Source organism: Jaculus jaculus, chromosome 7, assembly GCF_020740685.1.
Source record: "Jaculus jaculus isolate mJacJac1 chromosome 7, mJacJac1.mat.Y.cur, whole genome shotgun sequence".
NCBI classification, from domain to species: domain Eukaryota; kingdom Metazoa; phylum Chordata; class Mammalia; order Rodentia; family Dipodidae; genus Jaculus; species Jaculus jaculus.
This window is the reverse complement of record NC_059108.1, coordinates 38,611,446-38,627,752: the sequence shown is the minus strand read 5'-3', so window position 1 is coordinate 38,627,752 and position 16,307 is coordinate 38,611,446. Positions and strand designations below refer to the sequence as shown.

The 16,307-nt window shown below is 42.6% G+C and overlaps 1 protein-coding gene across 3 annotated transcripts in view; it reads left to right on the top strand.

Moving 5' to 3' along the window:
- Nucleotides 1-16,307, top strand: part of Afg1l (AFG1 like ATPase) — a 234,491-nt gene that overhangs the window by 135,266 nt on the left and 82,918 nt on the right. For all 3 annotated transcript variants that reach the window (XM_045155614.1, XM_045155617.1, XM_045155615.1), the window contains one exon: nucleotides 6,013-6,095. In XM_045155614.1, the coding sequence (XP_045011549.1) occupies nucleotides 6,013-6,095 (83 nt within the window). The remainder of the gene's footprint in view (nucleotides 1-6,012; nucleotides 6,096-16,307) is intronic.

Sequence of the window (16,307 nt, the reverse complement as noted above, 5' to 3'; positions counted from 1 at the left end):
ACTTCCATTATTGTGTGTGTGTGTGTGTGTGTGTGTGTGTGTGTTTGGTGTATGCACACATGTATGCAGAACATGTATGCCGAGGCCTTCTGAGAACATCAGGCCTTGCCGGCCGTGGTCCTTCTGCGCTGTTTCTTGGAGATGAAATATTCCTCTGAACTCAGAGCTGCTGCTTTCTCTGTCAGTCTGGCTGACCTGTGAGCCTCAGTGGGTCTTTTCGCTACCTCACCATCCCACAGGACTAGAATTGTAGGCTCATGCAGCCATGCATGGCTTTTTACATGGGTGGAGAAGAGTGACTTCAGGCTCTGTCACACTAAACTTTAGCCCCATTGCTGCTGCCCCGAGTGCGTTAAAACCTCCATTTCTGCCCCACACACTTAAGGGCTACCCTTCTTATCATGCTGTGGGAGAACTGCTGTCCCTCTTTGTCCTTTGTTCTAACAAAGGACAACCTACTGCTGTTGAAGGTCGCTTTCTTTCTCTCCTTTATTTTTCACATCCCTCTAGCCAATCTGGAGTTTCAACAACTGTGGTGGCACACGCCTTTGATCCCAGCACTCAGGGTAAGCAGTGGTAGGAGGATCGCTGTGAGTTCAAAGCCAGCCTGAGACTGCAGAGGGAGTTCCAGGTCAGCCTGGGCTCGAGTGAGGCTCTACCGAGGGAGAGGGGAGTGGGAAGGGAAGATTGAACAGCGAAGGGGTGTGCCAGCTGACCTGGACCAGGCAGAATGGAGTTTGAGGCCCTGAGCTCGGGGCAGCAGCAATGGGGGTCAAGTTCTGCTGGCAGAGGAAGGTAAAGAATGGGGACAACCGCCGCCTGCTGAGCTAACCCTGCTGAGCTAGTGAGGCCAGGGAGGGAGAGAGCCAGTGGGAGGGAAGATGGTTCACTTCTTTTCCCAGGAGGACTTTCGCCTGATAAGGATGGCTCTTGAGGTCAGACCTGGCAATCTTGGAATTATGGGCCTGTTTTAAGGGCTGTGGTCTCTGTGTAACAACAGCTTGTCCTTACCAAACTATGGTCCAGGGAAGGTTTATAGTCCACAGGAATTTTCTGTTTCCACTGAGGTCAGTTTGCACAATGACTTATTAACCTTTCACAGCTCAGTCCATTTTAAAATGTGCTGCGTTTTTTTTTTCTATTTTCTTAAATTAATTAATTTGCAAGGGAGTGGGGGAGAGAGAGAAATGGGTATAATGGGGCCTCTAGCCACTGCAAAGAAACTCCAGATGCATGTACCACTTTGTACATCTGGCTTTATGTGGGTATTGGAGACTTTAACCTAGGTCATTAGACATTGCAGGCAAGTGCCTTAATCACTAAGCCACTTCTCCAGCCCCTATGTGTGGTTTTAAAGGATTTCTCCACTAGGGTCATTTTTGTTAGGCTGGAATGGCTACATTTTTTTTTTTCCCCAGTATTTAAGATGGAACCTAGTGCCACTGAGGTACAACCCTAGCATCAAACTGGAAATGGAGTATAAGCTCTAGGCAATTACTTTGTGAAATGGCTGTTTCCTGATAGTGTTGTTTAGGATTGCTGTAAATATACAGTGGGTTTGAGAACAATGCATGCATATCTTCTCCCTGCCCCCCAAAGTCAAAGCCTCTGCCTCATAAATATGTCTACATGGATGTGTCAACTTCTCCCCGCTTTTCTTCCCCCAATTTCCTAGTGACACTTTTTTAAAGATAATTTATCTTTGTTTGTCCTTTGTCTACATAAATGCACAAACTACTCTAAAATAAATTTCATTTGGAGTCTGGTGCTGTGGTGTTAGGCATGAGCACTGGTGGTGTGATGTCACAGTTCTTGTAAATACGGCTGGAGGGGGGGCTTAGTGGTTAATGTGTTTGCCTGCAAAGCATAAGGTCCTAGGTTTGATTCCTCAGGACCCTCTTTAGTCAGTGCACAAGGAGGCACATGCATCTGGAGTTCATTTGCAGTGGCGGGAGGTCCTGTCGTGCCCATTCTCTTTCTCTCTCTTCCTCTTTCTCTCTGCCAAATAAATAAAAATAATATATATATATTTTTTCAAAGTTCTTGTAAATATATTTGGAAATAACCTAGACCTCATACCCTTTAGATTTATTCCCAACTTGGAAATAACGTAGTTCTCATTCTCTTCTGCAAAGTGCTTTGAAGAATCTAGGGTGGTGAATAAAATCGAAAATTTGGCATTTATTTTTTCTCTAAAAATATAAGCTGGGAGTTAGTATTTTCTAGACAATTAAGAGCTCACATTTCAGGGCTTTGGTTGTAGTTCTCTTGCTGCTAATTAGTTATTCCTTGGTGGTGATTAGCGAATGTACAAATGCAATCATTTGGTAGGGTTTAATCACTCTCACATGTTTGAGAAGTTAGTTACCCAGAAAGAGAAATTGAAGCTTGTATAAGTTCCATTAGCCTGATTTTTAATAGAAAAAAAATAAATTATGACTAAATTAGGAATATTGGGTCACATAAGATAAATTGGAGCTTAAAAGAAATACAGAACCTAGGTGTATCGCTACCCGTCTGAGAACAGGTTCTCCTCACGCCCTGCTGCTGGCAGCAGAGGGAACAGATGACTAATGGCCCTTGCTCAGCCGGCCACGGGAGAGCTGGTTCCCTAAACATGGCCTTTTCTTCTTCCTTGGAGTGGAGGGGCCGAGCCCCACTATCACAGTAGGACCAAAAGGGCCTGGATCTCTTTCCCCAGGTTTTTTTAAAAAAAAATTATTTATTTGCAAGCAGAGTGAGACAGAGAACAGAGAGAGAAAGCTTTTTTTAATTGTTTTATTTTTTGTGGGGGGGGTAGGGTTTCACTGTAGCCCAGGCTGACCTGGAATTCACTATGTAGACTCAGCATGGCCCTGAACTCATGGTGATCCTCCTGCCTCTGCCTCCTGAGTGCTGGGATTAAAGGTGTGCGCCACCACGCTCAGCAGGCCCAGCTGTTTTGGTTTTCCTCCTCTTTTTTTTTTTTTCCTCCTGAGATAGGATCTCTCTGTGCAGCCCTGGCTACCCTGGAACTTGCTGTGTAGCCCAGGCTGGTTTCAAACTTGGGGCAAGTGCTCTGCCTCAATCTCCCAAGTGCTTGGATTTTAGGCATGCACCACCATACCCAGCATTTCTACTAATCTTGAGTGACAAGATTCAAGGGTCCAGAGCATGGAACCCACTTCTTAACTGCCTGTAACAACATGAGTGATGGAGAGAGATCATTGATTTATCTTTGGAAGATACTAGCTGGCTTAATTATCTTGGTCAAAGATTTGAAAAAAAAAAAAAAGTACTTTTTCATTAACACAAATAGTGAAGTTGTTAAAATACAACTTTCCCTCATCAGTTGTCATTAAGCAATTTTCATCTTGAATCCAAACTAAAAGGCTATTGTATTACTTAGGGTTCTCTAGAGGAGCAGAACTGCTGGAATGAATTATATTAAAAAGGAATTTATTGGATTAGTTTACAGCAGCCCAACAATAGCAGACTGCAGGCTTGAGAGTCAAGGAACCCGGTAGCTGCTGCTCAGTCCATGTGGCTGGATGCCTCAGCACTCCCCATCCAGCACTGAAGGCCTCCTGGAGAGCTGCTGGTCTTCAGTCCATGCTGGAAGGCTCAGGAAACTTGGTTCCAATGCCCAGGAAAGCTAGCCAAACAGGATAGATGCACTTACAAGTGAAGCATTCACTAGGAGTAGCCCCAGCAGCCAGGAGGGAGGAGGCAGGAGCTCTTTCTTCTCTGGACTCCCATACATAAATTCCACCACCAGGAGGGTCACCTACTCTGGAGAAGGGCTCACTCTGGAGGAAGGACATCCTCTTTCAGTCAGTCCTTTCTGGAAACAACCTCGGAGACCCACCCAAGAGTAATGTCTGTGGATTCCTAATCAGATCAAGTTGACAACAGAACTTAACCATTACAGGTGTCATATAAAGTTCTTGACATGTCTTAAAAACCCTAAGTCACCATGCCTCTGGAGTGTGTGTGTTACGTGTATTTCCATGCACACATGTATCCTGGAGGATGGAGAGAAAGATTAACCAGGAGAAGAAAAGGATAGCAAGGATCCAGAATGCCCCAGCTTGAAAGGATATATCTAGGGCAGGAAGGAAAGCTGAAGACACGTCAATGGCTGAGAAGAACTGTGGGACAAGAGCAGAGGCAGCTCTGGAGAAATGAAGGGCAGGTCTGCATAAAGCGTCATTTCAACGTGACCTTTTGGTTCAACTAGGACTGTAATGTTCTGAGCCAACTCTCTTAGACTGCTTCTCTCCCACTGTTGTGCTTAAGATTGTGAATTATTCTCTGTGCTAGCTTCCAGATTCCTGTTCTAGGGTGTTGGAAGTTAGGCTATGTTAAAAGTAAAGCAGAAGGGCTGGAGAGATGGTTCAGCAGTTAAGGCACTTGCCTGTGAAGCCTGAGGACCCAGGTTTGATTCCCCAGTACCCACTTGAAGCCAGATGCACGCATCTGGATTCCATAGGCGGTGGCTGGAGGCCCTGGCATGCCCATTTTTTTTCTATCTGCCTCTTTCTTTCTCTCTCTCTCAAATAAAATATTTTTTAAATTATCAAGAAAAGTAAAGCAAATTTGGAGAGATGTTTCAGCCATTAAGGCGCTTGCTTGAAAAGCCTGCCATCTTGGGTTCAGTTCCCCAGTACCCACATAAAGACAGATGCACAAAAGTTCCTTTGCAGTGGCAAGAGGCCCTGGCATGCCCAATTTCTCTCTCTAATCCTCTTCCTCTGCTTGGAAATAAATAAATAAAATATTTTTTAGCTGGGCGTGGTGGCATATTCCTTTAATCCTGGCACTCAGGAGGTAGAGGTAGGAGGATTACCATGAGTTTGAGGCTACCCTGAAACTACATAGTGAATTCCAGGTCAGCCTGGACTAGAGTGAAACCCTATCTTGAAAAACAAAAAACACAAAAATAATTTTTTTTAAAGTAAAATAAGCCAGGTGTGGTGGTGCACACTTTTAATCCCAGCCAGTGCTTGGAAGGCTGAGGTGGGGGATTACCATGAGTTCAAGGCCAGCCTGAGACTACAGAGTGAATTCCAGGTCAACTTGGGCTACAGTGAGACCCTACCACAGAAAAACAAACAGCAACAAAGACCAAATAAATAAAACAGATGCTGGAGAGACTGCAAAGCCAAAGTAACCACTAAGCCTAAGGACCCAGGTTAAATTCCCCAGTGCCCATATAAAGCCAGGTGCACAATGTGATGCATGCATCTGGAATTCTTTCACGGTGGCTGGAGGTCCTGCCATGTCCATTCTGTCTGTCCGTTTCTCTTATCTTTATCTCTCTCTGCTTGCAAATAAATAAAACAAAAATAAAATATTTTTAAAAACTAATGTAGTTATTTGTGGAATTAGCTGATGGTGCTATTCTAGCACAGTTTCAGGAAAACATCATGCAAATTTTAATTTTTTAAAGAAAATATTTAATTTAATCCAATTTATTAGAGAGAAAGAGGCAGGTAGAGAGAATGGGCATGCCAGGGCCTCTAACCACTGCAAATGAACTCCAGATGCATGCACCACCTCGTGCATCTGGTTCACTTGGGTATTGGGGAATCAAACCTGTGTCCTTAGGCTTCATAGTCAAGTGCCTTAACCACTAAGCCAGTTCTCCAGCCCCTTAAAAATATTTTATTTATTAAATTTTAACTTTTTAACTGTTATTTTATTGGCTTCATATATATTGAATATTGTATCTTCAGTTTATGAGTCTTACATGAGTCTCATTGCTTTGTCCTAAACTCATTATATTACTCAATTGAAACAGCGCTAAACATTTGAAAATATATACAGGGCCTCCAGCTACTGCATGTGCCATTTTGTGCATCTGGCTTTACGTAGGGACTGGGGAATCTAACTCAGGCTGCTAAGCTTTATGGGAAGTCCATTAACTGCTGAGCTATCTCTCCAGCCTTAAAAATATATGCTATAGCAGAAAGCTTATAACTCTCAGTCTCTACTTATTTAAAAAAGATACTTTCTTTGCTCGTGTTACAGGAATATTGTGAGACAGTCCAGCTTGATTCTGGGATAGATTACCGGAAAAGGGAACTCACTGCTGCAGGAAAAACCTACTACCTGTAAGTGTTTTGTTTTCCTTTTTCTTTCTTGTGTGTGTTCATTTTAATTTTCCGAGTATCTAATCTAATGATTTATCAGAAAAAGATGAGGAAAATAAGCTCTTTAATTATCAGGACATGAAAGGCTAGTTCCGAATCTCATTATTTTTTAACAAAATATTATGTTAACTTCTTTAAACTGCTTTTACCATCCATGGTTACATCATTTATAATGTGTGATTGGGTGAAACCCTAATTAGTTTTTTGGGGAGGAGTGATGACAGATGGTTAGGAAGTAATGAGTTTCTTCTTAAAAGAGGCTGTGATATTAAGAGAATATCTTTAGTATGGTAAAGTAATTAATTACTTGTGGGTATCTTCTGACAAGTGTGCCATTTCCATTCCCCCAGAATTGTTTGATTTTGTCAGACAATCTGTCTGTATTTATCATTGTTGATTGACTTCCATGCATAACTGATATAAAATATATACTATATATAAATACAACTATATTTTGAAGCATTTTAAAGCTTCTCCTGAGTAGGAGCAATTTATAATAATAGATGTATTTAGTACATGCGGTCAATGCTGAAAAAAAAAAAAAAACCCACAACAAATGGAGTTTGTTTTACAATGTCATTTGTGAGAACCTGCAAAGGAAAAAGTGCCTTCCAGATGCGAACTGTTGTTTAGTATGTGCCAGTAGTGTTTGGCACACGGTGAGGTCTCAGTGAATACATCTCAGGGCTCATTGTGATTTCAGTAAAAGGCATGTTTCTGGTAATTTAAATTTTGATGACAACGTGCATATGAGAGGTTGAGAAAAGTTCTTGTCTCTGCCACCTTGTAAGCAGAAGTACTTACTGTTTTTGAAGCAGAAATTAGCTAGAAAAATCACATAATTACAATTGCATGCTTTGCACCATACCAAAGGGACTATTTCAGTTTATTATTCAGGCTTGGGTGATTATTATAGACGGTTCTTCATCTACCCTTAAGTACTTTGTCTTTAAAGTACTTCTTAATTAAAAAAAATTCTCATAGTACTATTTTCTGCTTTCATTTGGACTTTTCCCAGTTTCTTTTATCTTGGTGTTTTCTGGTCATTTTATTTTTCTTTTATTCACCTTTCTCCCTAATTCCTTATTTTTTGTTCTTTTAGACTAGGCAAGTACAGTACTGAGAAAGGGGTGGGGGGGTGTAGACCAAGGAGTTCAATCTGTAACTGACTGTGAATAATGAGATAATTCAGTACCTACCGACCAGCTTCTTTCTTTCTTTATTTTTTGAGATTGGTCTTACTCTAGCCCAGGCTGACCTGGAATTCACTGTATAGTCTTAGGCTGGCCTTGAACTCATGGTGATTCTCTTGCTTCTGCCTCCTGAGTACGAGATTAAAGGTGTGCACCACCACGCTGGCTTCTCCCTTATTCTCTCTTGCCGTTCCAGATGTGTGGAAGTTAAATTAATTTATTACTGTTCCTTTTTTTTTTTTTTTTTTTCAAAGAGGCAATTCTTATTCCTTGTTTCCTTCAAAACTGCATTTTTTTTTCCCCTTTGGGTTTTTTTGAGGTAGGGTCCAAGCTGACCAGGAACTCACTATGTAGTCTCAGGGTGGCTTCAAACTCACAGTGATCCTCCTACCTCTGCCTCCCGAGTGCTGGGATTAAAGGTGTGCACTACCGCGCCCGGCTAAGAATGGCCTTTCTTTCTTTTTTTTTTTTTAAAATTTTTATTAACCTTTTCCATGATTATAAAATATATCCCATGGTAATTCCCTCCCTCCCCACCCCCACACTTTCCCATTTGAAATTCCAGAATGGCCTTTCTTAACAGGACACATTTACCATGGTTTTCACAAAGCCGCGCTTGCTCCTTTTAATTCAGTTGGCTCCTTCTGATCCGTTGAAGTCATCACCCTTCAACAAAAGTTCATCTGAAGTGTATGGTGCAGTTACCTAGTACCTTGGTTAACTTGGCTCAGGATCACTTTAAGCTCATATACATAGGGGTTATGCGCTATCCTGAAAATGCTGAAGCAGGTTTTACAACCTCCGAGGCATAATTCAAATATGCACAACTTTGTACTTGGCTAATATGTACATATATTCAGCCATCCTTTGAAAAGATTCAAAAACAAGTTTCTGGGACTAGAGCGATGGCTTAGCAGCTAATGTGTTTGCCTGCAAAGCCAAAGGACCCAGGCTAGATTCCCCCATTATTCACACACAGCCAGATTCACAAGGCAGCACACACATCTAGGGTTCATTTGCAGTGGCTGGAGGCCCGGGTGTGCCCCTTCTCTCTCTATCTCTCAAATAAATAAATAAATAAATATAGTTTTTAAATTTATTTATTTGCAAGAGAAAGACACAGAGAGAGAGAGAGAGAGAGAGAGAGAGAGAAGGGGCACACCAAGGCCTCCAGCCACTGCAGACAAACTCCAGATGCATGTACCACCTTGTGGATCTGGCTTATGTGGGTCCTGGGGAATTGAACCTGGGTCCTTAGGCTTTGCAAGCAAGCACCATAACTGCTGAGCCATCTCTCCGGCCCAGTAAGAATATATTTTTTTAAATAAGTTTTATCTTAAGTACTTTACCAATGGGAGCTTCTTGTCACAATTACTCTGTTTTCCACTTGTGGAACTCTCTTCCAAGTAGGAAGTCATTTTGGAGACTATATCTTGGAACTTTATTTTGGGCTGGGGATAAAGTGCATGCTGCCCAGCTCTGAGTACGTGTGTTTGGATTTCTAGACCTCACATAAGAGTCAGAAGCTGTGGCTGGCTTCAGCAATCCTAGTGTGCCTACAGTGAGAAGGAAGGCAGAGACAGGAGGATTTCCCAGAAACTTACCCAGAAAGAGAATGGTGAACAGCAATGAGACCCTGCCTCAAAGCGAGATGGAAGGCTCTGACCAACCCAGAGTGTTAAAACTCACACAAACATGCCAAATAAATAATCTTAAAATCATTTTATTTATTTATTTGCATGCAGAGAGAGTCAGAGAGAAGAGAGACAGAGAGAATGGGCATGCCAGGGTCTCTAGCCGCTTCAAGTAAACTCCAGATGCGTGCGCCACTTGGCGCATCTGGCTTTACATGAGTACTGGGGAATCAAACCTGGGTCATTAGGCTTTGCAGGCAAGTGTCTTACCTGCTGAGCCATATCTCTAGCCCCAAATTAAAAAAAAAAAATATTTTGTTTTTTTTGAGAGGGTCTCACTCTAGCCCAGGCTGACCTGGAATCCACTGTGTAGTCTCAGGCTAGCCTCAGACTCACAGCGGTCCTTCTACCTCTGCCTCCTGAGTGCTGCGATTCAAGCTATGCACCACCGTGCCTGCCTAAAAGAGTTTTAAAATGCAACAGGTGGCGAAAATGCTGCACTCTGTTGTAGAAGAAAGGTATGTGAAAACGTAAGGATGAAGCTCACTTGCTAAGATCTACCTCTCCACAAGAAACAGTGTCTCGCCTGTGGCATCCCTTCCAAAGACTCCTCCACCCTACAGCTGACAGGACCAGATCAATGAAAATTAAAAACATTTCGTAGCTTGATTGTCAGATCTTCCTACACCTAAAACTTTGGCAGAATTCTAGCTTCTTCCCAGAAGGCTGTCACCTCCTGGTTCAGAAGGGGGCTAGCACATCTTGGGGCCATCTCCCCAGACCCCACCATCACCATCCCAGACGTTTCTGTCCCAGGCAGTGAGATCCATAGTTTGCCTTTCACTTTATCTGGCCAGTTAGACATTCACTCAAGCTATCTTCTGCTTCCATTTCCACTGAAGAGCCTCCAAGAGGCGTGCCAGTAAACGCAGTGTGCAGATGGCTCAGTCTAGCCTCATTCCTTTTGCACTAAATTATTTCAGAACTTGAACTAGACTGCCCCATGCCTGGGTACAAGCACTGTACATACAAAAGTGAAACAACTTCTCTCTCCTCTGCTGCACTCAAATTTTCCTAGTCCTGTGCTAAGTTCAGGTCAGCTGTACTCCTCAGCTCCCTGAGTTCTCTGGTGTATCTTTTCAAGTCTCCTACATTTGCATAACTCTTAATTCTCATGACAGGTTTCATAATGTCACAGTGGAAGAGTGACAACATTGATAGGAAAATACTATACAGTGAAAGAATATAAAATTTGGGGCTTGGGAGATAGCTTAGTGTGTAAAGTGCTTGCTGTGTGTGGTGGCTTGAATGAGAAATGTCTCCCATAGCCTCCTGAGTTTGTGATTAAGCCTCACCCTCCATCTCCATCTGGTGGAGCCTTTGAGAGGTGGAGCCTTGCTGGAGGAGGTGTGTCACTAGGGGTGGACCTTGAGCTTTATTAGTCCAACTCCAAGTCCAGCACTTACACTACATCCACCCAGATATGAGACATGTGAGTGCTTCCTATTCCTGCCAAGCATCCCCGCTATGATGAAGCTTCCCCTGGATACTGAAAAGAAATCCTGTCAAGCCTTTTAATCCCAGCACTTGGGAGGCAGAGGTAGGAGGATCGCCAGCAGTTCACAGCTAGCCTGGTACTACAGACTGAGTTCCAGGTCAGCCTTGGCTAAAGCGAGACCATACCTCAAATAAAAAAAATAAATAAATAAAAATAAAATCAATCAATTCTTTCCTCCCATAACTTGTTTTTGGTCAGGTGTTTTGTCCCAGCAACACGAAGATAACTGCTATGCTATATAAACATAAGGACCCAAGTTCAGGTTTCCAAGCACTCACATAAAAATGCTGGGCTTGGTGGCACTTGCCTGTCATAACTCTGGGGTGGCAGAGGCAGGAGGATCCCTAGGACTTCCTGGCTTGCTTGTCTAGCCAAGTTGGTGAATTCCAAGCTCCGTGAGAGACCTTGTTTCCAAAACAAAAAGAAAGGTGGAGCACAATAGAGGAAGATATCAACCTTCCCCTCATGCCAATGCACAGACATGCACATGCACCCCCCAACACATATGTAACCACACACATGTGAACACACACCACATGCACATGCAGATAAAACTAGGGGCTGTGGAGAAGACTCGGGGAGTAAAGCACTTGCCGTGCAGACCTGAAGACCTGAATTTGAATCTCTAGCAACCATGTAAAAGGAATAGTGGCGCATGTGTATGACCCCAGGGCTGAGGAACAGAGCTCGGAGGCTTTCTAGGGACTTGCTGGCTGGCTCCTCTAGCCAGATTGGTGAGTTCTAGGTTCAGCAAGAGACCCTGTCTCAAAAATAACATGGAGAGTGATTGAGGGAGGCACCTGATGTTGATATTTGAACTCCACGTGTGCCTGTGCACATATGAACACATACACACACACAAAGCCAACAACAAAACAAGAAAAAAAGCAATAGAATATAAAATATATTGATCAACAAAAGACACAGCAGTGCACCTGTGTATGCAGAGACAGTTCCGTGGTACAGAAGGCTACAGTGTCCCCACACATGAAACTGTAGGGTTTTCTGGCCCTTGAAGGGTCATTAGCTGACAAGGGTGAGAATCCCCTCAGGTCACCTTTGTCACTTTGGGGTAGGTGGGTTGGTTAGCAGCCTCCTACTAAGTCCTGATTGTGACGTTCTGGTTCCATGCCTGTTTGCCAGGTACGGTGACCACAGATACAAGCCCTAAGCCTTGCCCCAGTGTTCGCTATCCATCAGTGTGAATCCAAAGGTTGGTTTCTTTTCATTCAGCAAGACCAGCTATTAGACCAGAAGTACTTCCTGAACTGCAAAGCAGGAGACAGCATTTGTGTTTCCCAACTTTCTTAAGGTTCAGACACTTGTTCTGAGCAGTTTTATTATTTTTAAAAAATTTTTTAAAATTATTTTATTTTATTTTGAGAGCGACAGACACAGAGAGAAAGACAGATAGAGGGAGAGAGAGAGAATGGGCGCGCCAGGGCTTCCAGCCTCTGCAAACGAACTCCAGACGCGTGCGCCCCCTTGTGCATCTGGCTAACGTGGGACCTGGGGAACCGAGCCTTGAACCGGGGTCCTTAGGCTTCACAGGCAAGCGCTTAACCGCTAAGCCATCTCTCCAGCCCAGTTTTATTATTTTTAAAATTTTATTTATTTATTATTTATTTGCAAGTAGAGACATGGGGCATGGGGTGAAGGGGCTGGAATGTATGCCCCAGGGCCTCTAACCACTGCAAACAAATTCCAGATGCATGCACCACTTTGTGCATCTGGCTTTATGGTGGGTACTGCAGAACCAAACTCGGGTTGTTAGGTTTTACAGGCAAACACCTTAACTACTGAGCCATCTCTCCAGCCCCTGAGCAGTTTTAAAGTCTGAGGACATATATCTTTGAATATGTTTGATACTTGCAGATTATGCTTTACTACATTTAGTATCATGATACAGTAAGAGCATACAGACTTATCAGATTGAGATACCCTCATAGGGCTAGAGAGATGACTTAGCAATTAAGGCACTTGCTTGCAAAGCCTAAGGGCCCAGGTTCAATTCCCCAGTACCCATGTAAGCCAGATGTACCAGGTGGTGCATGCATCTGGAGTTCATTTGCAGTGGCTGGAGGCCCTGACTTACCCATTCTCTCTATCTGCCTCTCTCTCTCTCTTTCAAATAAAAATAGATAATAAAACATTTTTTTAAAAGATACACTCAAACTAAAACATGTGAAGATGAAATGATGTGTCTGGAATTTGCTTCAAAATAATCCAATGTGGAGGACTAAGGGGAGGCATAAATAACAAAAGGTTGCCTATGTATTGATTACATGATTATTATACTTGGCCTACAAGACTTTCTTCTCTACAAGTGTATGTGTGAAATTTCCCATAATAAAAAGTTCTTTCCTAGCTGGGTGTGGTAGCACATGCCTTTAATCCCAGCACTCGGGAGGCGGAGGTAGGAGGATCGCTGTGAGTTCAAGGCTACCCTGAGAATACATAGTGAATTCCAGGTCAGGCTGGGCTAGAGTGAGACCCTACCTCAACGCCCCCCCCCAAGAAAAAAGTTCTTCTTTTTAAAACAAATACTTTTATTTACTTGCAAGCAGAGAGAGATAGAAGAAAGAAATGACTTCTAGCCACTGCTGATGGACTCGAGACACATGCACCACTTCAGGCATCTGGCTTTACATGGGGACTGGGGCATTGAACTCAGGTCATTAGGTTTTGCAGGCAAGTACTTTAAACGCTAAAGCCATCTCTCCAATCCCCAAATTTTTTTAAATAGTCTTCTTTATTATTGTTATTATTTTTAATTTTGTTGGTTTTTCGAGATAGGGTCTCATTCTGGCCCAGACTGACCTGCTGGAATTCACTATGGAGTCTCAGGGTGGCCTTGAACTCACGGCAATCTTCCTACCTCCACATCCCGAGTGCTGGGATTAAAGGTGTGCATCACCATGCTCAGCTTCTTCTTCTTCTTATTTTTTTTTTATCATGCTTGCTAAAACTTTATTATGTTCATTGAGCTTCCAAAGAAATCTCTTTTAAGATTTTATTTTTATTTATTTATTTACTAGACACAGAGAGAGAATGGGCATATCAGGGTCTCTAGCCACTGCAAATAAACTCCAGATGCATGTGCCACCATGTGCATCTGGCTTATGTGGGACCTGGAGAATCAAACCTGGGTCCTTAGGTTTCACAGGCATGCACCTTAACTGCTAAGCCATCTCTCCAGCCCAGAAATCTTTTTTATTTCAATGATGTTTTTTTTTGGGGGGAGGATGTTTTCAAGGTAGGGTCTCACTCTAATCCAGGCTGCTGACCTGGAATTTACTATGTATATAGTCTCAGGCTGGCCTCAAACTCACAGTGATCCTCCTACCTCTTGCCTCCCAGGTACTGGGGTTAAAGGCATGCACCACCACACCCAGTTTATATAAACATTTTAAAGCTTTAATTTCTTCTCTAGGTAGTACTTTAAGTACACTGCCTCTCTCTATTTATTTATTTATTTATTTATTTATTTATTTATTTATTTTTGTGACAGTGTCTCACTTACAAGACTTTCTTCTCTACAAGTGTATGTGTGAAATTTCCCATAATAAAAAGTTCTTTCCTAGCTGGGTGTGTTAGCCAAGCTGGTCTGTGTTCCTGGCTTTGAATAGCTAGGACAAAAAGCATGCACCACACACCCAGCTTACACTTTAATGTCATGCTTCTTTTAGTTTAGTCATGGGTTATATGAAGTATGTTTAGTTTCTAGGTATTTGGTGATTTTTTTTCTATGCATCCCTCTATAACTGATTCCCAAATTTTATTTATTGTAGAGAACTTATGCTGTATGATCTCAAACCTTCTCAATTTATTAATTTATTAAAGCTTGTTGTATGGTTTAGAACATGTTGTATCCCGGCTGGGATAGAACTCAGTAGAGTGTTAATCTAGCTTTGTGCATACGAAGCCCTGGGTTCTATTCTCAGCACCTCATAAACATTACATGGTGGTGCATGTCTGTAATCCCAAAATGTGGGAGCTAGAGGCAAGCAGATAAGGAGTTTAAGGTCATACTTAGCTACACAGCAAGTCTGAGGCCAGCCTGGGCTACATGAGACCCTGTCTCAAAATAAAAGAAAATTTGAAAAGAATTTGTTGCATCTTAGAAGTTTCTTTCTTTCTTTTTCTTTTCTTTTCTTCTCTTTTTTTTCCGAGGTAGGGTCTTACTCTTGCCCAGGCTGACCTGGAATTCACTATGTGTCCAGGGCAGCTTTGAACTCATGGTGATCCTCCTACGTCTGCTTCCCGAGTGCTGGGATTATAGGTGTGTGCCACCACTCCCAGTTGTTTCTTGTCTTTTTTAAAAATTTTTTTTGTTTATTTTTATTTATTTGAGAGTGACAGACAGAGAGACAGAGAGAGGGAGAGACAATGGGCATGCCAGGGCCTCCAGCCACTGCAAACGAACTCCAGACACGTGCACCCCCTTGTGCATCTGGTTAACGTGGGTCCTGGGGAATCAAGCCTCGAACTGGGGTCCTTAGGCTTCACAGGCAAGCGCTTAACTGCTAAGCCATCTCTCCAGCCCTGTTCCTTGTCTTTTGCATATATATTATTATTATTATTTGTTTGAGGCAGGGTTTCACTAGCCCAAGCTGACCTGGAACTCACTCTGTAGCTCAGGTTGACTTTGAACTCACCGCTTCTCTCCTATTTCAGTCTCCTGAGGGCTGGAATTAAAGGTGTGTGCCATCATGCCTAGCATGAGTATATATTACACTGTTACTGGTATAGTGTACTTTAAAAGGTTGTTTAGGTCAAGTTTCAGTGTCTTTCAAACGTCCTATATTTTACTGAATTTTTGTCAGTTTCTTCCTTTTTTTTTTTTGAGAGTGCACAAGAGATAGAGAGGACAGATAGAGAATTGGTCTGCCCGGGCCTCAGCCACCGCTATTGAACGCCAGATGTTTGCGCCACCTAGTGGTCATCTGTGACTTTGCACTTTCCTCACCTTTGTGCAACTGGCTTATGTGGAATCTGGAGAGTCGAACATGGGTTTTAGGCTTCATAGGCAAGCACCTTAATCGCTAAGCCATCTCTCCAGTCCTCTTCTATTTACTTTTGAGAGAGAGGATTATTCCAGTTGTAATTATGGATTTGTCTGTTTATTCTCACAGTTCTACATGAGTTTGCTTTATACATTTTGAAGCTCTATTATTAAACACTTAGAATAAATGTGTTCTCTTTTTTATATTCTTCTAATTTATTTATTAGGGGGAGAGAGAGAGAGAGAGAATGGGTACAACAGGGCTTCCAGTCAGTGCAAATGAGCTCCAGATGCATGCATCTCCTTGTGACTTACATGGGTCCTGGGGAATTGAACCAAGGTCCTTTGGCTTTGCAGGCAGCGCCTTAACTGCTAAGCCATCTCTTCAGCCCCAGTGTATTCTCTTGAGTTGACCACTTCATCACATGAAATTTCCTCATCATTCCTAGTTATATTTCTTGCATGTTGTCTAATAGTTTTTTCTTTTAATTAAGGGTGTTTAAGCCATAAACATTTAATATAGTTTGATATGGTTGGATTGAAGGTCCATTTATTGATGTGTTTTCTTTTTTTAAAAAAAATATTTATTTATTTGCAAGCAGAGAGAGATAGAGAATGGGCATGCCAGGGCCTCCACCCACTGCAAATGAACTCCACTTTGTGTATCTAGCCTTACATGGGCACAGGGAATTGAACACAGGGAATTGTTATGCTTTGTAAGCAAGCACCTTAACCATTAAGCAATCTCTCCAGTCTCTCCCTTTTTTGGGGGAAAGTGGTTAT